The sequence below is a fragment of the Pseudonaja textilis genome, chromosome 2 (assembly GCF_049901715.1).
Source record: "Pseudonaja textilis isolate UNSWEBS1 chromosome 2, rPseTex1.2, whole genome shotgun sequence".
NCBI classification, from domain to species: Eukaryota; Metazoa; Chordata; class Lepidosauria; order Squamata; family Elapidae; genus Pseudonaja; species Pseudonaja textilis.
Window position 1 is genome coordinate 22217020 of NC_141991.1, and position 18877 is coordinate 22235896.

An 18877-nucleotide genomic window follows, 5' to 3' on the forward strand; every position below is an offset into this window, starting at 1 on the left:
TAGATAGATAGATATAGATATAGATATAAACAGACAGACAGACCTAGATAGGTATAGATATACTGTAGCTATAGATAGATACAGATTATGCAGGGAAACCATACCATCAGGAAATATGCCCACAATGGAATGGGTCAGTACAGCGACTCATTTGATTTTTATTTTCTGTTGGATACAGAAATATTCCACATACTTACTTGTCTTAGAAATATTTCCCAAATCATTCAAAACAGATTTCAGAGTTTCTTCTAACATACTGAAGGAGGACTGCAACTGAAAAATAAATTAATAATGTTGTTGGCTGATGGGTAGTCACTTATTTTATTATGTGTTCTGAGTATTCAATGTTCAATGGAGAAATTGCAATTGCATTTTGATCACACAGTAGTAAGAAAGACAAAACATCAAAATGTAGTGCAACTTTCCGCCCCCTACATTCACCTTTTGACAATCAAACTTTCTCTTACCTTTTGAAGACTCTCTTTGGTGTTCAAAATAAAAGCATTTAAAAGGTCACTGAAAGAGACATATTGGAAAATTACAAACTTCATACGTACATTAATCAGAAGAAAATGAATAGGAAAGATTAGGAGAATCTCACGAGATTGTGCAATAAACCATAATATGTGGTTTGGAAATGCCTTAATTCCATATTAAAATATTTATGAAACATTCTTTTTTTACAGCCAAATAAATTCCATTAGTAAGAATCCCAAGCTGACGGGTCTTTCTAAAATGCTGGCAGATGGCTAGCACTAAAGCAGAAATGTCAGCAGTTGTATAAATTATTATTTTAACCAGCCAAATTAATTAAATGCAGAATTTAACAAGAAGAGATAAATGGAACCAGTGAGCTTATATACATCTCCATATTTTGCATATACTGATATTTACGAGCATTTTCACATACGCATTTCCCATCTCCAATTCCTCAGAAAGCAGTTTAAATTTGACCCTCAGTCTTTCTAATGTCTATAGATCTGAAAACTTTGAAAACATGCAGGGAATACAATGAAACAAGCAATAAGAAAGTACACAGACATCATTCAATATGTGCCCCCCTCCCAATCTACTACCAATCCTAGAACTTATTTTCAATGCATGCATACGTATTTGTTATACATACGTATGTACATACATATGTACATACATACATATGTATGTACATACATACGTACGTACGTACATACATACATACACCAGCAAACAGAATGGAAGCTTCCTGGTTGCAAAGACACCATTCCTCTCCCATTATTTTATTTTTTTTGCAGACAGTAAGGATAAAAGCACAGGATGCAAGTCCTTCTTCCAATAATTTAAGCCATTGTTGCAAGATGCTATCATTCTTTGTAACTATAAAGGCTACTTCAGTGTGGACTTTCCTATTAGACGATTTCCCATCCAAATTCAGGTGACCTAAGATACTCTGTTGAATATGCACCCTATATCATAGAATTTGGCATGCAGAAGGGTGTCTTCTTCCACATTGCAATACATTCCCTGGAATCTGAGAGCTGAGCTTGGCCCCCTCACTCTGCACTTGAAAACTGTATAGATGGTCCTTGCTTACCAAACACTTGTTTAGTGACTGTTCAAAGTTACTGTGCTGATGAAACACAAGGCTGATGACTGCTCCTCAAAGTGGCAGCCATCGCAGTGTTCCTGTGGTCACATGATTGCCATTTGCAATCTTCACAGTCAGTTCCTGAAAGCAGGTCACAAATTGCACTTAACTACCTGCAGTGTTTCACTTAACAACTGCAGCCGCAACTGATGTCATAAGTCAGTACGGGCAAGTGATATCAAGCTTAACAACCACATTGCTTAACGATGGAATTGCCAATCCCTATTGTGGTGGATAAGTTAAGGCTACCTGAATATCTCTTCCAACAGGTGGATTAAAGTCTATGGAGATTCTCAGTCATCCAGGTCATGGTTGTCCCAAAGGTGCTTTTCAAAAAATTTCCTTAATTTTTTTTTGCTTCTCATCCAAGGAGCTTCCTCAGTTCTAGCTGTTCTATTGAGCAGTCCTCTCTCAATAGAGGGAAAGGGATATGACCCACCACCTGTCTCCTGTTTATATAACACTGTCTTTTCAGCAGTCCCCAAAAGGTCCCACACCCATTTGCACTCTGACTCAGCTGATTCGAGAATACAAATTAACCCCCAAGTGGCCTCAACCACTCTCAAGAGTCCCAATGGCCAGATGACTGCAAAGAATATAAATCCTTCCATTCCCACCATTTAGTTAGAACTGAAGACGCTTCTTGAATGAGAAGTGAAATGTCTTCAAGGAAAAAAAAATTCAAGAAAGTCCATTTTCCTTTTGGAAAAGCACCTTTATTTTTAGACTCCTGTCTTTTGTTCTGTTTTTAAAATGTTGTTAGTGGACCATGGTACTCACCTGAATAGAAAGGGAGGGATGATATCAAATATAAGAACAAGCATATACACAATACTTTAACAAACATTAACTATTTTTGTAGAGCATATATAGTTGTACAGTATTATCTTTAAAAGGAGGAAACATTTATTTCCCAGCTTGCAGAAATGTTTGCATACTTATCATATTTTTCCTTGATCTTTTTCTTATTTTCTTCAAATTGCTCCATGACTCCTTTGAATCTTCCAGAGAAATTATTAAAGGAGACATTTTCCTTTTCCTCTTTTCCAAAGAGCTGTGGTTTAGACTGGTATTTGGCAAAAATACTGATATCGTTCTGTTTTTATCAGGAAAAATGAAAGATGTGAGTGTTTAACATAAATTAAGAAAAGGACAAATCAGTGGCATTCAGTCACCACTAAATATACTTTTATGATTGGGTGCACTAGATAGAATTGTATTTTTTTCAAAAATATTTACAACTTCAAGGATCTTATGGTAACGAATATCCAAGGCTAAATTTAATGTACACTAAATACTAAAGGAACCAGCTGGCAACCTACTGGCATCTTTTGTATTTTCTTTAAGATATTCTGGGGAACTGGTAAAGTTCCAGAAAATAGCACAATGCCAAATCCCCTCACTGCCTATTTAAAGGTTGGTTTGTAATGAAAAACAGAGGAATCTTATCGCTTCCATTACAAACTGCATGAAAGTTAATCAAAAATAGAAACAGAAGCTCCCATTTTTCTCCTAATTGCATCAAGGAAAGAAAACAACATGGGACTTTCTGCAACTTCTTCCTACTCAACTCTGGTGCTAAACTGTGATGTAAATGCAGCCTCTCAAAAGTTCTGATTTGCTACTATGGATTACAATGGCTACTTAAGATATTTCTAAGAAAATAAAAAAATAGATAACAATATTTCTTATGTGAGAAAATAAGATGATTTTTTAAATTGATGATCACAAACATTTTCATTTTAAAAAATCTAGAACTATCCAATAATATTTGCACTACACAATTTTTTAAAAAACCTAATACCCCATTGATCAGTAACATTTTGGCTAGAATTTTGGGTAAATTATAACTCTTATCCTATGCTGCTTTATTGGAATTTTTGTGAGTCTCATATTTAACATCCAGCTTTCGCAGAAAGAATATCACTATGTGAAAAAACAATTACTACCAACCTGCCTTCAATAGAGGACCTGTATACTGCACGAGTCAAAAAGAGGGCTGTGAAAATATTTACGCACCCCTCACATCCTGGACATAAACTGTTTCAACTCCGACCCTCAAAACAACACTATAGAGCACTGCACACCAGAACAACTGGACACAAGGACAGTTTCCCTGAACGCCATCACTCTGCTAAACAAATAATTCCCTCAACACTGTCCAACTATTTACAAAGTCTGCATTACTATTACTGTTAACCTTCTCATCACATCCAGTCCACTTGCGACTGTATGACTGTAACTTTGTCGCTTGTATCCTTACAATTTATATTGACTGTTTCCTAGTATGATTTGATTGCTTATTGTACCCTATGAGACTATTATTAAGTGTTGTACCTTATGATTCTTGACTCTTGGTGAATATATCTTTTCTTTTATGTACACTGAGAGCATTTGCACCAAGACAAATTCCTTGTGTGTCCAATCACACTTGGCCAATAAAAGAATTCTATTCTATTCTATTCTAATTTTGATTACTGAGGCTGTGTAATATCATAAGCTACACAATGGACTCACGTCCTGAGAATTCTGTTGTGAACCTTTGTCCTGCCTTTGTGGGATAGTAAATTCAGCTGAGGCTGATGCACTCTGTGAATTCTCTGAGCAAAACTGAGAGCCAAAAAGGAACTGAGAATCACTCATACTGTTATGTTCGTTGGGAGCACTGGTCCAGCCAGATGATTTATAGGGCCTGAAAAAGGAAAACAAGGGACATGAACAAATCATATATTTATAAGTTACTGTGGTAATCCATAGTTAGTTAAACAGAGAAATAAGAAAAAAGTTCCCTCTTAGTAAACAAATAATTACATTTATTTATTTTTTTGGCTATGGGTTGTCCTCAACTTACAACAGTTAATAACGGCTTACTGACCGTTCAAAGTTACAACAGCACTGAAAAAAAGTGACTTATGGCACAACCACTGCAGCATTCCCCCATGGTCATGTGATCAAAATTCGGCCATTTGGCAACTAACTCATATTTATAACAGTTGCAGTGTCCTTAAGTCATGTGATCACCTTTTGCAACCTTCTGACAAGCCAAGTGAATGGGTGGAAGCCAGAATCACTTAACAACTGTGTTACTAACTTAACAACTGCAATGATTTATTTGACAACTGTGGCAAGAAAGATCATAAAATGGGGCAAAATTCACTTAACAAATGTTTTACTTAGCAACAGAAATGTTGGTTTCAATTGTGGTCGTAACAATGGGATTTCCCCATGTATTTCACCAGGAAGCATTGATGGGGGCTCAAAAATCATCCCCTCCAAACTATACCAGTGGGCTACGAATCTGTTGGTGACGTCTGTTTTCCTCTCCGAATTCAAGAGGACCTAACCCTAACCCTAAGTGGGTTTGCCCCCACCAATGGGATTTCCCCATGTATTTCACCAGGAAGTGTAGATGGGGGGGGGCGGGGCTCGAAAAATCAGCGCCCTGCTAACCATACCGAGGGGCTACAAATCCATTGGCAACATCCAGTTTGCTCTCCAAATTCAAGGGAACCTAAACCTAATCCTAAGTGGGTTTGCCGTAAAATGAGGACTACCTGTATTGTGATTCCAAAATTTACTCCAAATTCATCAATAAAAATGCATTTCATGTTTAGCTATTCTAACATTATTTTCACTAAGGAACTGAAATTGTGAGGCAATCTTCATGCCTTATCATCTAAAATATAGAACTAATAAGAAATAATTGGCCTACAGCCAATATGTTCACTCCGTAAACTCTTTCGTGTTTTCCACTATCTGTCACCTAAAAATCTCAGTTTGGACTGGTATTTTTCCTCATTGGAAATCCCAGAGTTTGCAGGGATGAAATTCTGATTTGACCTCACAATTCATGTAATGTTTAAGACATTTCTTTATGTCAACATCTGCTGTCTGCCATCTTATATGCCAATTGTTTTTATTTTTCAGAATCTTTCAGGTAGTGCATGGGTACAAGTCAAACACTGCCATGTTTATTTGATGTCAGCAGCTCTATTCCAACAAGACATACCTTTCCCTTTTTTCATTGCTATTTATAGGAGACTTGAGCATATTGGATTAGAAATACTAGCATATCAGAAAAATGATTGAGAAGCAAATGATTATGGAAATGTAATAAATATGCAATGTTTCTATAAATATAATAAAATCAAAGTATGAATTCTGCCATATTCCAGATATATGCAAAGCCTTATGCTGCGCGCAAATTACATCTCTAAACAGCAAATGAATACCACCTAACAGAATGTACTTTTCCTGTCCTATACTAATAATGGAGGTTGGTATTTTAAAATAGCAAACCATGCAGAGAAACATCTGCAATAATTTCACATCAAAATGTTTCCTAGTACTGCTTTGATTTATAACATGAGTCATATAAACTCAAAGCGGTATGATACGTACAGATATTTGATTTGTGTGTCAACAATACCGATTGATAAAAGGGATAAAATATCATGCTCTGTGTAGCGCATTGTGTAATTTAAATAAACATAAAAGCAAATTTTGCATGTGGAAAAAATAAGTACGCCCCTACCATTACCTCAAATACCTAAAATTAGAATCAGGTGCATCCTATCAGGTGCAAATGATTAGAATATCATTATTAGAATATTAGAATATCTGGTTGGAACCTGCCTTACTGAAACCTCAGAGATTTATTTTGATTTGCTCTTTGTTGTTGAAGTGTGTGCTATCATCATGCCTAGATTGAAAAAGTTATCTGAGGCCTTCAGGGGAAAAAAAAGATCAGAGATGCCTAAAAGGGACTTAAAAGATTGCCAAATAAATGAACATCAATCATTCTACTGTGCAGAAGATTATCTACAAGTGGAGAAGGTTTCAAATAGTTTTCTCATGAACATCTAGGCAAAGAACAGTATTTTAGAACAATGTGTTCTGGACAGATGAGGCAAAGAGAGGGTTATTTGGCCACAGGACCAGAAGACACATTTGGTGAAAACCAAAGATATTCAGAATGATGTCAACCTCAAGAACCTGATGTCTACTGTAAAGCATGGTAATGGAAATGTTATGATTTGGGGTTACTTTGCTGTACCAAGACTTGATGCTTAGTTACTGTCTTGTCCCAATAGGATTGGCTCACACCATCCATCCTGGCAGAGAAGACATGTTGTGGACCCTGTCAGTCAAGGATTTTTGGCTGATGGGGTCCAGGAGAAGAGTCTAGTCCACCAAGACTCCTGCCCTTTGGAACACTGTACCCATGAAGGTGAGATCCACACCCGCCCTTCTGACCTTCTGTAAGGGTCTGAAGACCTGGCTCTGCCAGCTGGCCTGGGGCACCACCATTCTGGAGGCGGTTATTGGATTAGGAAAGACCCCACCTTTTCCTATGTGCTTCGTGTTCCCCTACTTCCCACCTTTCAACAGCATTTATTATTGTTTTTATGTATGTATTTTAATACGTGTAAGCTGCCTAGATGTAAGCTGCCTAAATAAATAAAGTATTTAGCATTCAGAATATGTAGAGGCAATCTGATGCCTCAGATTATGCATTTAGCTCATAACTAGCACCAAATACTCTCATTGTAAAAAAAAAAACCTATCCAAATATTAAAATATATTATTTACCTAATTAGTTTCAATATTGTGGTTTTTTTTTTTTTTTTAAAAAGGTTTTTCCTTGGGTGGAAGGATAGGGGAAATTTGCTTGTAGAGAAGACATATGCTTGGCCTGGCTTCAGCAACAGCTCAAACATTATAATCTCTGCCCATTTTTTTTTTAACATTTGCATCCTCTGGACAGTTTCCCAGCTCTGAAATGGATTGTGTCAGCATGTCTGTGAGAGATTAATCTTTGCCATCAGATAGATTTATCCATGGCACACACTGCGACAAAATCTGAACTGTACATCTAAACTGAATATACTGTGTCTCACTGCTGCCTGGTTCAACAAGCACAACAATTCAGATATTTTAAGTCAACTGCTACAGTTCACTGTAACTTTCTGGAAAATATGCAAATATACATAAAGGCATCAAAATTAAGCTGGCACAAGATGATCAACACCAAAAAGAGTAGCCATTCTAGACCTTTTTTTTTTTCCCCAGGGTTTGAAAATGACTCTGGATCATTAGTTAGGAAATCAAATGCATCTCACATTCCTAAAGAGAACTTCAGTGCTATCTTCAAAAAGGATAATCCCTTCCTCCCTTTGAGATTTTCTTTATGAGTTTTCTTGAGCTAATGTGCTCCTTATGTGCACTGAGAAAAAAAAGCTGGAAGTGATTTGGATATGAATCTAATAAGCTTAACACCACCAGTTTTATTTAAAAAATCCAAACTCTGATCCTAAATCATAACACATCAAGCAGCATGTGATTATTTAAATGGTAATCATGTCAGAAATATTAATTGCACTATTTCCATGTTAACTCCTTCTGCTTTACCAGTTTTATTCATTTACCTTTTTTGCATTGTTTATAATTATTTTCTTGTTTTAATTTTCTCCTTTTACCATCATCACAGAAAAGCAAGAGGGCAGGGAATTTGGTATCTACATTGATAGATTTTCAGAGTTTTGCTAATATGATACCCATTCTTCACTTAAACTGCATTGCAATTAGCATACTGATTATTCTGATTATAGGATGTTCTATTTTCTTTCTCTCCTTGTCTGTCATGCTTTTTTTTAAAAATCCTTTGCATTTTTTGTTCTGGTTAATCTACTGAGAAAAACATGTTTGTTCTTGCTACTACTTAGATGGAAGATCTATTTCAATGTGATTTGATAAAGAAATAGTCTAATCAGAAACTCATACCCAAGCTCATATGCGTGTAAAATATCCTATACTGTTATATAATGAGTAAATTATATTTTGAGCATCATTATTCATTTCAGTGTGGTCTCCATCAACACTGAAGAGGCCTTTCACATAATAAATTCTGTACTATGAAAAAGCATAAGAGAAATCACAGCAATAAAATGCTAACAAAGCCTCCAGTAATTTAATCTGGCAGTCAAACAATAACTTATGCATATTTTAATATTCCTCCTCCACTAAATATCAGACCAAAGTTCCCATCTGAAGAAGGCTGATACTTGCAGAAAAAAATAGCAAACTATATTTTCTCTCAAATGTAGTGGATATATCTGTAAATCACAAGAAATATTAGCAGCATCAACTCTATAAGTTCATATTACAGATTTCATTAGTTTATAACCTATTGGCTTCAAAATACATCATCATGTGTTGAATCCTTTGCTTTTAAATTTGAAAATAAACCAAAGAAATGCTTTTGATGTAAATTCACTGAGTCAACTATGATTTCCTATTCCAAAAGCAAGGATAGTATGTTGTTTTGATCACTGAGAATTATTCAGATCTCATGAAAAGTTACAGAACATGAACAAACTACTGTTCTCTTGAGTGTAGTATCAGAGACAAGCTTATGTATATCTACTATTTAATTCTCCACTGTGCCTTTCTAGTCAAAAGTAGTGCCCAAGGCAGTTAACAGAACAAAACAAAAATAGCAAAGCAATTAAATATGCATTTAAGAATGTTTAAAATATATAATATATTTATAAAATAGCACTTAAGCAACTCTGCTGACATATTCATGGATGACTAAGCGGTAACTTTCCTGATTTAAAATTCCTTTACTCCCAAATAGATACATGTATATTTTTTGAAAATACTAGTCATTGCAAGCACCTAAACAGAACTGCCAAATAAAGAGTGCTGTACCAGATTCCTATCAATATGAACTATGGAAGATAAAAATGCCTATTATTTCAGTTCTCTGCTTATGACTACTCTGCATCCATCTACCTTTTGTCAGAAACAGGAAGTTACTCCCCCGACAAGAATAGCAAGAATGTTCAAGAATAAATCTGAAATATGTTGGAAATGTCATCAGACACCTGGCTCATATTACCATATGTGGTGGACATGTACGGATGCTAAAAAATATTTTATTAAAATCCACATTGGTTGGAAAAAAATGACAAAAAAGCATATAGATTTGAAACCAGAGATATTTTTATTGGGAATTTTACCTGAAATATATAGTAAAGAACTGAAATACCTGACTGTAAATGTATTAACAGCGGCTAGGATTGTATTTGCTAAAAACTGGAAAAATGAGAAAATACCATCACAGGAGGAAATCATTAAGAAAATATTGGAATGTGCTGAAATGAGTAGATTGATATTTGAAATCAGAGAACAAGATGATAAACAATTTTATAAAATTTGGGATCTATTCTATCAATGGTTAGACAATAAAATATAGTAATGAATTATGTAGATTCTTAGAAAATAATATATAAAGATGTATTCTTATTATATCTACAAAATGATTCTAGGATAGGTTTGAGATAATAATATGAACTGTCATAAAACAAATTAAGTAAAATATTATTTCGTAAAATATGAATGAATAAAAATATAGTCAAATGATTAATAATTATATTAATCTATTTAATACTTGATTGAAAATATGAGAATATATACAATGTAATTGTAATTGAAGACTACAAAATGGAAACACAAAACAATTTGTAAACCAACCGGCACACTGTATGTATATATATATGGAAGATGGCTTGATGTTTTTATGTTTTGTTTGTTTATGTTTGTTTTAAAAACCAATAAAAATAAAAAATATAAAGGAACCGGAAGTTAGATTAGATAGACTTTAGGATGATCTTTTAAACCAAGTTTAATTGTTTGAGTGAACCTTAGTCACTATATTGGTCAAGTGAGTGTACTACTTAAAGAGAGCAACGATTTGTCCAAATCTTAAACTACAATGTTTGCATGCGCTGTCTCAAAGATTCAATTAGGACATTACAGTGAAATCACAATTTAAATTGTAGAAATGTTCTATATGTATAAACTTTCTATCCCATAGGCGTCAAACTTGTGTCATGTTTTGTCGTCACGTGATGTTTCATGATTTTTCCCCCTACGTGGGGTTCATGTGACACGTTCAGCCAGTGGGCCGCCAGTTTGACATCCCTGTAGTCTATCCCAGGGGTCGCCAACCCATTGGTGGGCCGTGAGAAAATTTTGGTGGGCTGCAGAGAAATCTCACCCCAAGAGCATCCCCCAAAGCAATTAATCCAGGCTGCGCAGAAACACAAGGCTGAGCCACCCACATGGCCCGCAGGAACCCTCGCTACCCACTTACTCCTTACCTGGTAAACTTGCCTGCTAAATTTTTATTTTTCCTTTTTCCGACCATCATCTGTTTTCTGTGCCAGGAGATTTAGATTAGCTAGGAAACAGAAAATGGTTGGATTTCTTGTTTTCCAGCTAGTCTTTAGATCTTCAGCTCTGCTTTTAAGTACAGCCAAACTCTTAGGACTGAAGGGTTGCTTGCAAGCAAATTCAGTGCAGACTCATGGTAAGCAAATTTGAGAGACTGAGCTAGCCGATGACAGACAGACAGACAGACAGATTACTGAATGATTCTGTGAGCAACTCAATCTGCCTACTTTGCCTGATATTGGGTAAAAGTTGCTCTTTTTTGAAAAAAAAATCAATACTTACGTGCATGTGTTGTGAGTTAATTTTGTGAGTTTGCTTGCAAGCAAATTTTATGTGACAGACTGAGCTAGCCGATAGCAGATAGATAGATCTCTGAATGAATCTGTGATTCTGTGAGCAACTCAATCTGCCTGCCTGTTTTGCCTGATTTTGGGTAAAAGTTCTTTTTTTATAAAAAAAATTCAATATTTATATAAATATTTATAATATTTAGATACAAGCCATGCCCAGCCAGTCACATGACCACTGAGCCACACCCACAAATTAGTGGTCCCTGGGATCTAAAATTATGAGTTTGGTGGTCCCTGAGGTCCAAAAGGTTGGCGACCCCTGGTCTATCCAGTCCTGTTCTCCTCCATTTAAGATAACTTTTAACAAGAATTTGACATAAGGTCCATACTGAGCAAATTGTGAGTATTACTGACCACATCTTGTTTTCACCTTAAAAAAACATGGTTTGAAAGTCACGATGTTGAACATTTCAAAGTAATACAAATCAATAACAATGGCAGCAATAAGCTTCTTACCCCATTTTTGTTGGAGTCATAAATATATCTTTGGTATTCCAAAGATTCAGATTCATCTTTTAGGCTAGTCTGTTAGAAGAAAGATAGAGAAATATGTGAGGCTGGTTATAAATGCTATATTCATCTTTCTATGTATATCATAAAATCGTATGTTTAAAAGGAGGTTCTTAGCCTAATGAGTCCAAGCCTGTGCAGAAATCTCAGTTAATGATTTCAAAGTCCAACAGATGAATACATACAGTTAAGGGGTGTCCAGCACTTCTCTGGATAATTAGTTATCCTGTCATTACAGTATTAGGAAATTTCTTCTAACATTCAATCAGAATCCACCAATTTGTAATCTGAATCCATTATTCTAGGGCTTGTATTTTAGAGCAATATAGAATAAATAACTTCTGTAGAGGCAAAACTGAATGTGTATTGTTTGCAGCCATATGTGTTTGTGTTTGTGTGTGTAAAAACTTTGCTGTCTATTATTCAGTTGAAAACCAATGATTATTCCAGTATTTTTTACAAGTATTATTACCAACCTAAGTATCATCCTATAGCTCTCCACAAATTTCTGTTTCTTTAGTTGATATTTATTGCTTTAGTTTTCTCTTTACTTATACATTAAGGAAATTAAATGAATGAACAAGGACTTATTTTTGTTGACCTGTTTTGGTAAGGTTTGATTTAATATTCTTCAATAAGTCTAGATCAAATGTCTGTTTATTATCAAATCTGGAATAATTAATAAATTGCTTCATTGTTGCTTTAATTGTAGAGACATATTTGGTTCTATCCCAAATAGAAATAATAGTTCATTTGTTTTTTTCCTTATGCATTTACTAGGCCAACAAATTATTTCAGGTTGCTTTTCTCAAAATATTTCAGTTTAATAAATTCAGTTTCTTGTAAGTCTTGTTTACTTGCGTTAACAAGCAATGCTTTTATCCTTTGTACTAAATCTAAAATTGGTTTTCTAATTGTTTCTGTTTGTTCAGCAATGTACCCTATTCTGTTTCTTATTTGTTTATTTATTTGTTCGTATTCTATCCAGTATGGTATTCTAACACTGAAGGTTTAAACTGATATAAACTCTTCAGTTCCTGATGATACTTCAATCTAATATCCTCTTGTGATAATAAAAGTTCATTAATCTCCTTTTTTCAATTTGCAAGTTTCTGTATTTAGTCTTAAAGTTATTGGATTATAACATGGATGGTAGGAGCTTCCAATTTTACATCTATGTTAGTTAACAGTGAATTAAAAACTCATATCCTACTCATATCTATTACTGGGTACCTTTTATGAATTGAAGAATAATAAATAAATTCTCTCTTCCTAGGATGTTTTTATTTCCATAATATAAATAAGGGAGAGAATTGTGACATATTTAGTGCAGTTCACAAACGTTTTGCCAGGATCCATACAGAAAAGACTTTGTATAAAATGAACTAGTCTAACTAATAGCAGAAGATATTTATTTACATCCTCCCATTATTATTTTTATAAATAACTCAAGGTGGCAGACATAATTAACTTTTATTTCTCCTATTTTCCGCACAAAAATCCTGTCACGTAAGCTGGGGTGAGAGAGAGCGACTTGCCCAGAGTCACCTTGACGGCTTTCAGGCCCAAGGAAGACCTAGAATTCACAGTATCCTGGTTTATAGACCAGTAGCTTAACCACTAAATAGTAAAGCTTATATTTTTCCTTTTCTTGAATATGCCTGGGAGTACATTTGATAAAAAAATAATTATATTTCCAGGTTTTAAAGAAATTCCAGTATTGCCTGTTTTGTCTTGAAATATGTAAATTTTACAAGTATATCATGGCAAGATACTTCTTTATGTTGTTCAAGACAACATATATTTCATATTCTGTGAAATTTCCTAATTTTCAGAGTTTTATCCATATTCAGGTTGCAGACAATTACTGCACTGTTTTCAAGGTGCGTATAGATCTCTCTTTGAGTCTGTACTGTAATTTTTTCAGACATGTCAGATTGATTAATTTGCAAATCCCCAGATTGTTCGTTCCTCCCTTTTTTAAACACAGAGAAAATATTTGACGTCCTCCACTTCTCAAAAATTTCTTGAAAGGAAAAAAATAAGGTTTTTGTGAGACTGAAGTTTCTACTGTATCACAGTATGTAGTTAATCTGGCCCTGGAGATTGAAACTCATTAAATTCTCCTTAACAGTGATAGCTGCTAGCTATTTTATATAAAATGCTGCCAGGGATTGTCATACAAGTTATTATTTACATTTGTACCAGAGCATCAGTAGAAAGTAAATTATATTTAAAATGATCCAAGGGAGATGATGCTGAGGGATGATCACTTGCCCAAAGAAGATTACATGCAAGATAGCATTTCTGATTCACAGAAGTTCAGGGAAAAAAATTGCTACAGATTGCAATAGCATGCACTCAGTAACAGCATCCCTAAATACTGTTTTTTAAAATCTTGAATTATTAGAACAATATCCACACTTTCTTGTCAAATAGAGCTCTTTTAGAGTATCTATAACAGCAACAGTCTGCCATATTGCCTCTGTCAGATCCGTGTATCCGTCATTTCTTCAGTGGGAGAAGAAAAGTGGTGGTGGGGAGACTGATAAAGAAATCATTTCTTGATGTAACTTGAATACATTCAATCTTATATCAAATTTGTATAACCCACACATGATACAATGGAGAGAGGAATCCCAGATGGCCGGAACCTAACACCTCTGAGCGACACAGCCAGGAGATGAGAAGACCATAAAAATTCCAGTGAGATGTAAGCTTGGGAAACCGTGAAAAAGATTGTTCCTTCAGAAGGGGTGGGGGTGGAATAAATATACTGGCTTTTGTTTCACAAAATACACATTGAGAGAAGGGGAGGGGTTCTAAACTCCCTTATCTATCCTGGTATGCCTGAGAGACATTAGACGCTGCTTTTAACCCCTACATGAATTGTCTCATCTCAATAAAGGATTCCTTTCTTATACATTTTGATATGTTTCCAGAAGTTCATTCTGGTTGATTGAATGGGAAAAGTTCTGTAGCCTGACAGCCACTTAGAAGTAAAAATAATGCAGAAAGGGATTGTCGTAATGGCACTCAGCACTGAAAATCAGCACAAGAACTGACACACTTGCTTCCTATCATTCCATTAGCAAGTTCAGCTGGAAATATGAAAAGAAAAATAGCCAAAAAAATGCATTAAAGAAAAAAAGAATGCTACATGGAAAGTTATCAAGATTTCTCATAGTGAATGTATAGCAAATTATAGTTACATTAAGCAGCTTTATTATTTTTGGAGTGGAAAATTGCATGCAATGATTGCAACTTTCATGTACAATGGTGCAAATACACCTTTAAAAAATTCCTAGGCTAGACATAATTCTTCTATTCATAGTCTTATTTTTATTCATATTCTCAATTCATACTCTAATTTATAGTTTCATTTGCATTTGGTTTTAATTACTGGATCTTGGCAGTGTAGCAAAAAATAAGAGAGGAAGAGAAATTCTATAAAGCACTGAAGTCTGCCTGTCCCTAGAATAGATGACAAATGACACATAGACTGCATAAAAATATTGTGCACTTGGCACTATGGACAGGTTTCCAGTTACTCTCAATTCCACAATGAACTATAAGCTGTCACAGATGCTTTCTCAAATCTATTGTTTTAAGATTAGTAACAAAAGGATGGATTAAAAAAAAAAACTTTCCGAAGCTTTATCAAGCATTTTAAATGCGTGAAAAGTCAATCACATATTCAGTAACCGAGTTATTTCTGAAACTTAAAAAAAATCATAAAGCAGAGAAATTTCAGGCTATGCTTGTCACACCTAGGATCTTAATTCAAAGTGGTTCGAATAAATCCCGAACCTTGAATATCTTTTTCACTTTTAAATCAAAATCGATATACAGTAATGCCCACAACTTTACTGTCTAATAATGCACTGACAATTTGTATCTAACCAATGGCATCTGTTAAAAGCACAGAAGTCTAACAGAGAATGTGGGAATAGAATAGAATAACAGAGTTGGAAGGAACCCTGGAGGTCATATAGTCCAATCCCCTGCCAACCAGAGTAATAGTATCTTACTCTGAATAAAACGAAACACAGAAGCAATAACTAAAAAAAAAGTTTTCAAAAGAATATCCCTATTAATAAAATAATAATAATAACGTTGCAGCAAACAGCTTAGGGCACACTCGTTTCAAAAACGTGTGCAGTCTCGTACATATTTTTCTCTATACAGGACCTGGAGGAGAAGGGAGACAAGCGAGGAACGCACGAGAAGTTAGTTTTGCAACCACTGAGGAAATGGCTTCCTATCTTTCTTACCACAATACATCCATTGCTCTTACTGGTTCTACTGTTGGAGTGTGGCAATTCAACTCTATTTCTTGAGCAAAAGAGAACTTAACGCGATATCGTAGAGACAACACTGATACGGAGGCCGTCTGAAGGCAATCACGTGTCCCCCGGCCAGGCGCGGGAACTCGCATGCTCGCCTCTTTTCCCTTCGCAAGAGCATCCATAGGAGCCGCGCGCGCCGAGACCTGTAGTGTGGCGCTTTGTAGGAATCCCACGCATCAAACCTACCCCTTCCGGGAGTTTATTTCTTTCTTCCTATTTTCTTTCTCTCTCTCTCTTTTCTCTCTTTCTCTTCCTTCCTCCTTCCCTGTGGGTGAAATAGAAATTTAATACTTTCTTCCACCCAGGAAATGGCAGACTTTTTATTGCTATCTTTCGCAGAGGTGAGAAAGGGCGTTCAGGGATGAGCTGGCTCCCATTTCTCCTGCCTCAGAAGCTCTTTTTTTTCTCTCTCTCTCTCTCTTTCCGCCATTCTGTTGATTATTATTTCTTGTTGGTTTTCATTTTTTTTAATTAGTTGATCAAAATATAAAATACAATAATGCAAAGAAAAAGGAAAACAATAGGAAAGTAGGAGAGGGGAAGGGGGAAGAGGAAAAAGTGTAGGGTAAAAGGAAAAAGATTATGTATTATCATTTATTAAACAAATTATTATAGCGGCCCAACTCAAACATAGGTAACTGGAGGAGGAAGGTTACAACTTTTTAAAAAACCCACTATTTGTTTATTTAGAAATTTTATATAGCCGTCCACTAGCTCAGAGCAACTCTTAAGTGGCTTACAAATAATAACAACACAGTATAGAAAAATATATATAAAAAAGCAATAATCCCCATACTCTATATAATAAAAACTCATTAAAGTCCACCTGTTATTTGTATTAAAAATTGACAAAGAATTGTATAACATTAACTAATATAAAATATAGCAAATTTCACAATCAGATGGCCCAGAGTTGGATTGCAATTTCCTCTTCCTTCAGCCAACGTATCCTCAAATATCAAGCCAGGAAAGGTGGCCCAGCAATCCTTCACATTTGCAGGACATCGCAATAAGATTCTATTTTAACAATTCCATCCATGAGGTGAATTTTTATTCACTTCAATGCTTGTATACTTCGATGAAATTTATACATGTGTATTTTTTATTTCCAGCATTTGTTTTAAAGTCAACATACTGCGTTTTTTTAAAGCGCTGAAAATCAAATGTGATTGTTTTTTTTTCTGAAATAGCACCATACCTTCAGCAGTTCAGGGCAGTGCACATAATACTCTCCCATTTTTTTCTGCATCACAACCTTGCGAGGTAGGTTGGGTTGAGGCAGAGTGACTAGCCCCAAAGGTATCCCGTCAACTTCGGTGGCATAACCCGGGCTCCTTGATCTTTATCTCATGTATGCTAAATATCATTCGTTTATATTTTATTTGTCCCATGCTATCGGGTATTTGCGCAAAGTGCCTTCTTGGCATTGTGTCCATTCCACATGCTGTCACTTAGGAAGCCATTATTCTGCCTGCCCAGCATGTTCAGACAGAGTTAGTTATGTTGTTGTCATCTTGTGAGACCAAGGAAGTGTGTCTTTTGTCTTGCTGCCTCTGCTTTCCAAAACAGTATCCCACTTTCCTGGGATCTCAAAAGGCACTTAAGACTGAACAGTGTCCCAAGCCTGGGACTACTGTCTTTGGTAATATATATTATCAAACAAATATATTAGCAAACAAATATATTTGTGAGGTCCCTGTCATAATTGTACTGCTTATTTGTCCTGATTGTTTTATTCTGGTTGCCTGTTTGTGTTTTTTAAAACTCTTTTAATAGTTTCTTTTATTTTGTAAGTTGTCTAATGGACTGGGTGACCATAACATTGGATTGGATTGGATTCAGTTGAACTGAACTGTATTGGGAAGGACTCAGACAAAGGACAAAGTGTATTAGGAGATAAGAAGAGACTCTTGCCTTTGTTGCACTCAAAATGCATCAGCTGCTTATATAAATAAATCATTGCACTTTCCTTCATTAGACCATCCTGCAAGATTCATCTCTTATCTTGGCAGAGGTATGTTGAATGTGGTCCCTGCTTGGGTTTTAAATGTGCTGGAATTGTGATAGGATAGGGTACAAAGTTATATATGATTTGTCTGAAAGAGTGGTAGTCAGAGTGCCATTTGGCATTTTCTATTCACTTCAGCAACAGTGTTTTTAATGTATGCCACATTTTAAAAGTAGAATGGGGGTGGGGAACGCATGGGACTCTTAATGGAGCATAAAATCTTCATTTCTAGTTCCATTCAGACTTCACTCCATGGTTTTTCTTCCATTCACAATATACAGTAATATACTATAAGAATCAGAAAGGGAAAAACCTGCTGTAGTGTGGGCACTCCCAGTGAATTAATCAGTTATACCAACAATTAGTCAGTGGAACAGCTTGCTTCCAGGAGTTGTGGATGCTCCATTGCTGGAAGTTTTCAAGACGAGATTGGGCAGCCATTTGCTCAGAATGGTATATGGTCTCCTGCTTGAGCTTGAGGTTGGACTAGAAAACCCCTAAGGTCTCTTCCCAGCTCTGTTATTCTAAATTCTAAGCCAGTGTTGGCGAACCATCCTACTTTTGGGGGATTGGTTGAAAACAAGATCTGTGTGTTAACAAACCCTTTATTAACCTTCATTAAAATGTAGGGATTTTCTACTTGGGGGAATAAATTGGGGATAGAATTGCTTGACTGGGTTCCTAAGGAGTCATGACATCAATCCTAGCCCTCATACTTTTTACATAATGCTGTATAAAGTGCTTTGCAGCAGATCTTTTAACAATGGCTGAACAATGACATTTAATTTAGGCAGCA

General features: G+C 35.5%; 1 protein-coding gene across 2 annotated transcripts in view; it reads right to left on the reverse strand.

Moving 5' to 3' along the window:
• Positions 1–16138, reverse strand: part of IHO1 (interactor of HORMAD1 1) — a 32002-nt gene extending 15864 nt beyond the window's left edge. Inside the window, exons 1-6 of one of the 2 annotated variants that reach the window (XM_026717973.2) lie at positions 15999–16138; positions 11671–11739; positions 4142–4316; positions 2563–2720; positions 468–516; positions 198–273 (exon numbers count right to left, since the gene is read on the reverse strand). In XM_026717973.2, the coding sequence (XP_026573758.2) occupies positions 198–273; positions 468–516; positions 2563–2720; positions 4142–4316; positions 11671–11726 (514 nt within the window). In that variant the 5' untranslated portion in view covers positions 11727–11739; positions 15999–16138. Of the gene's footprint in view, positions 1–197; positions 274–467; positions 517–2562; positions 2721–4141; positions 4317–10791; positions 10859–11670; positions 11740–15998 lie in introns of those variants that run through there. The other variant, XM_087923499.1, reaches the window with a different exon arrangement.
• Between the last annotated feature and the right edge of the window lie 2739 nt (positions 16139–18877).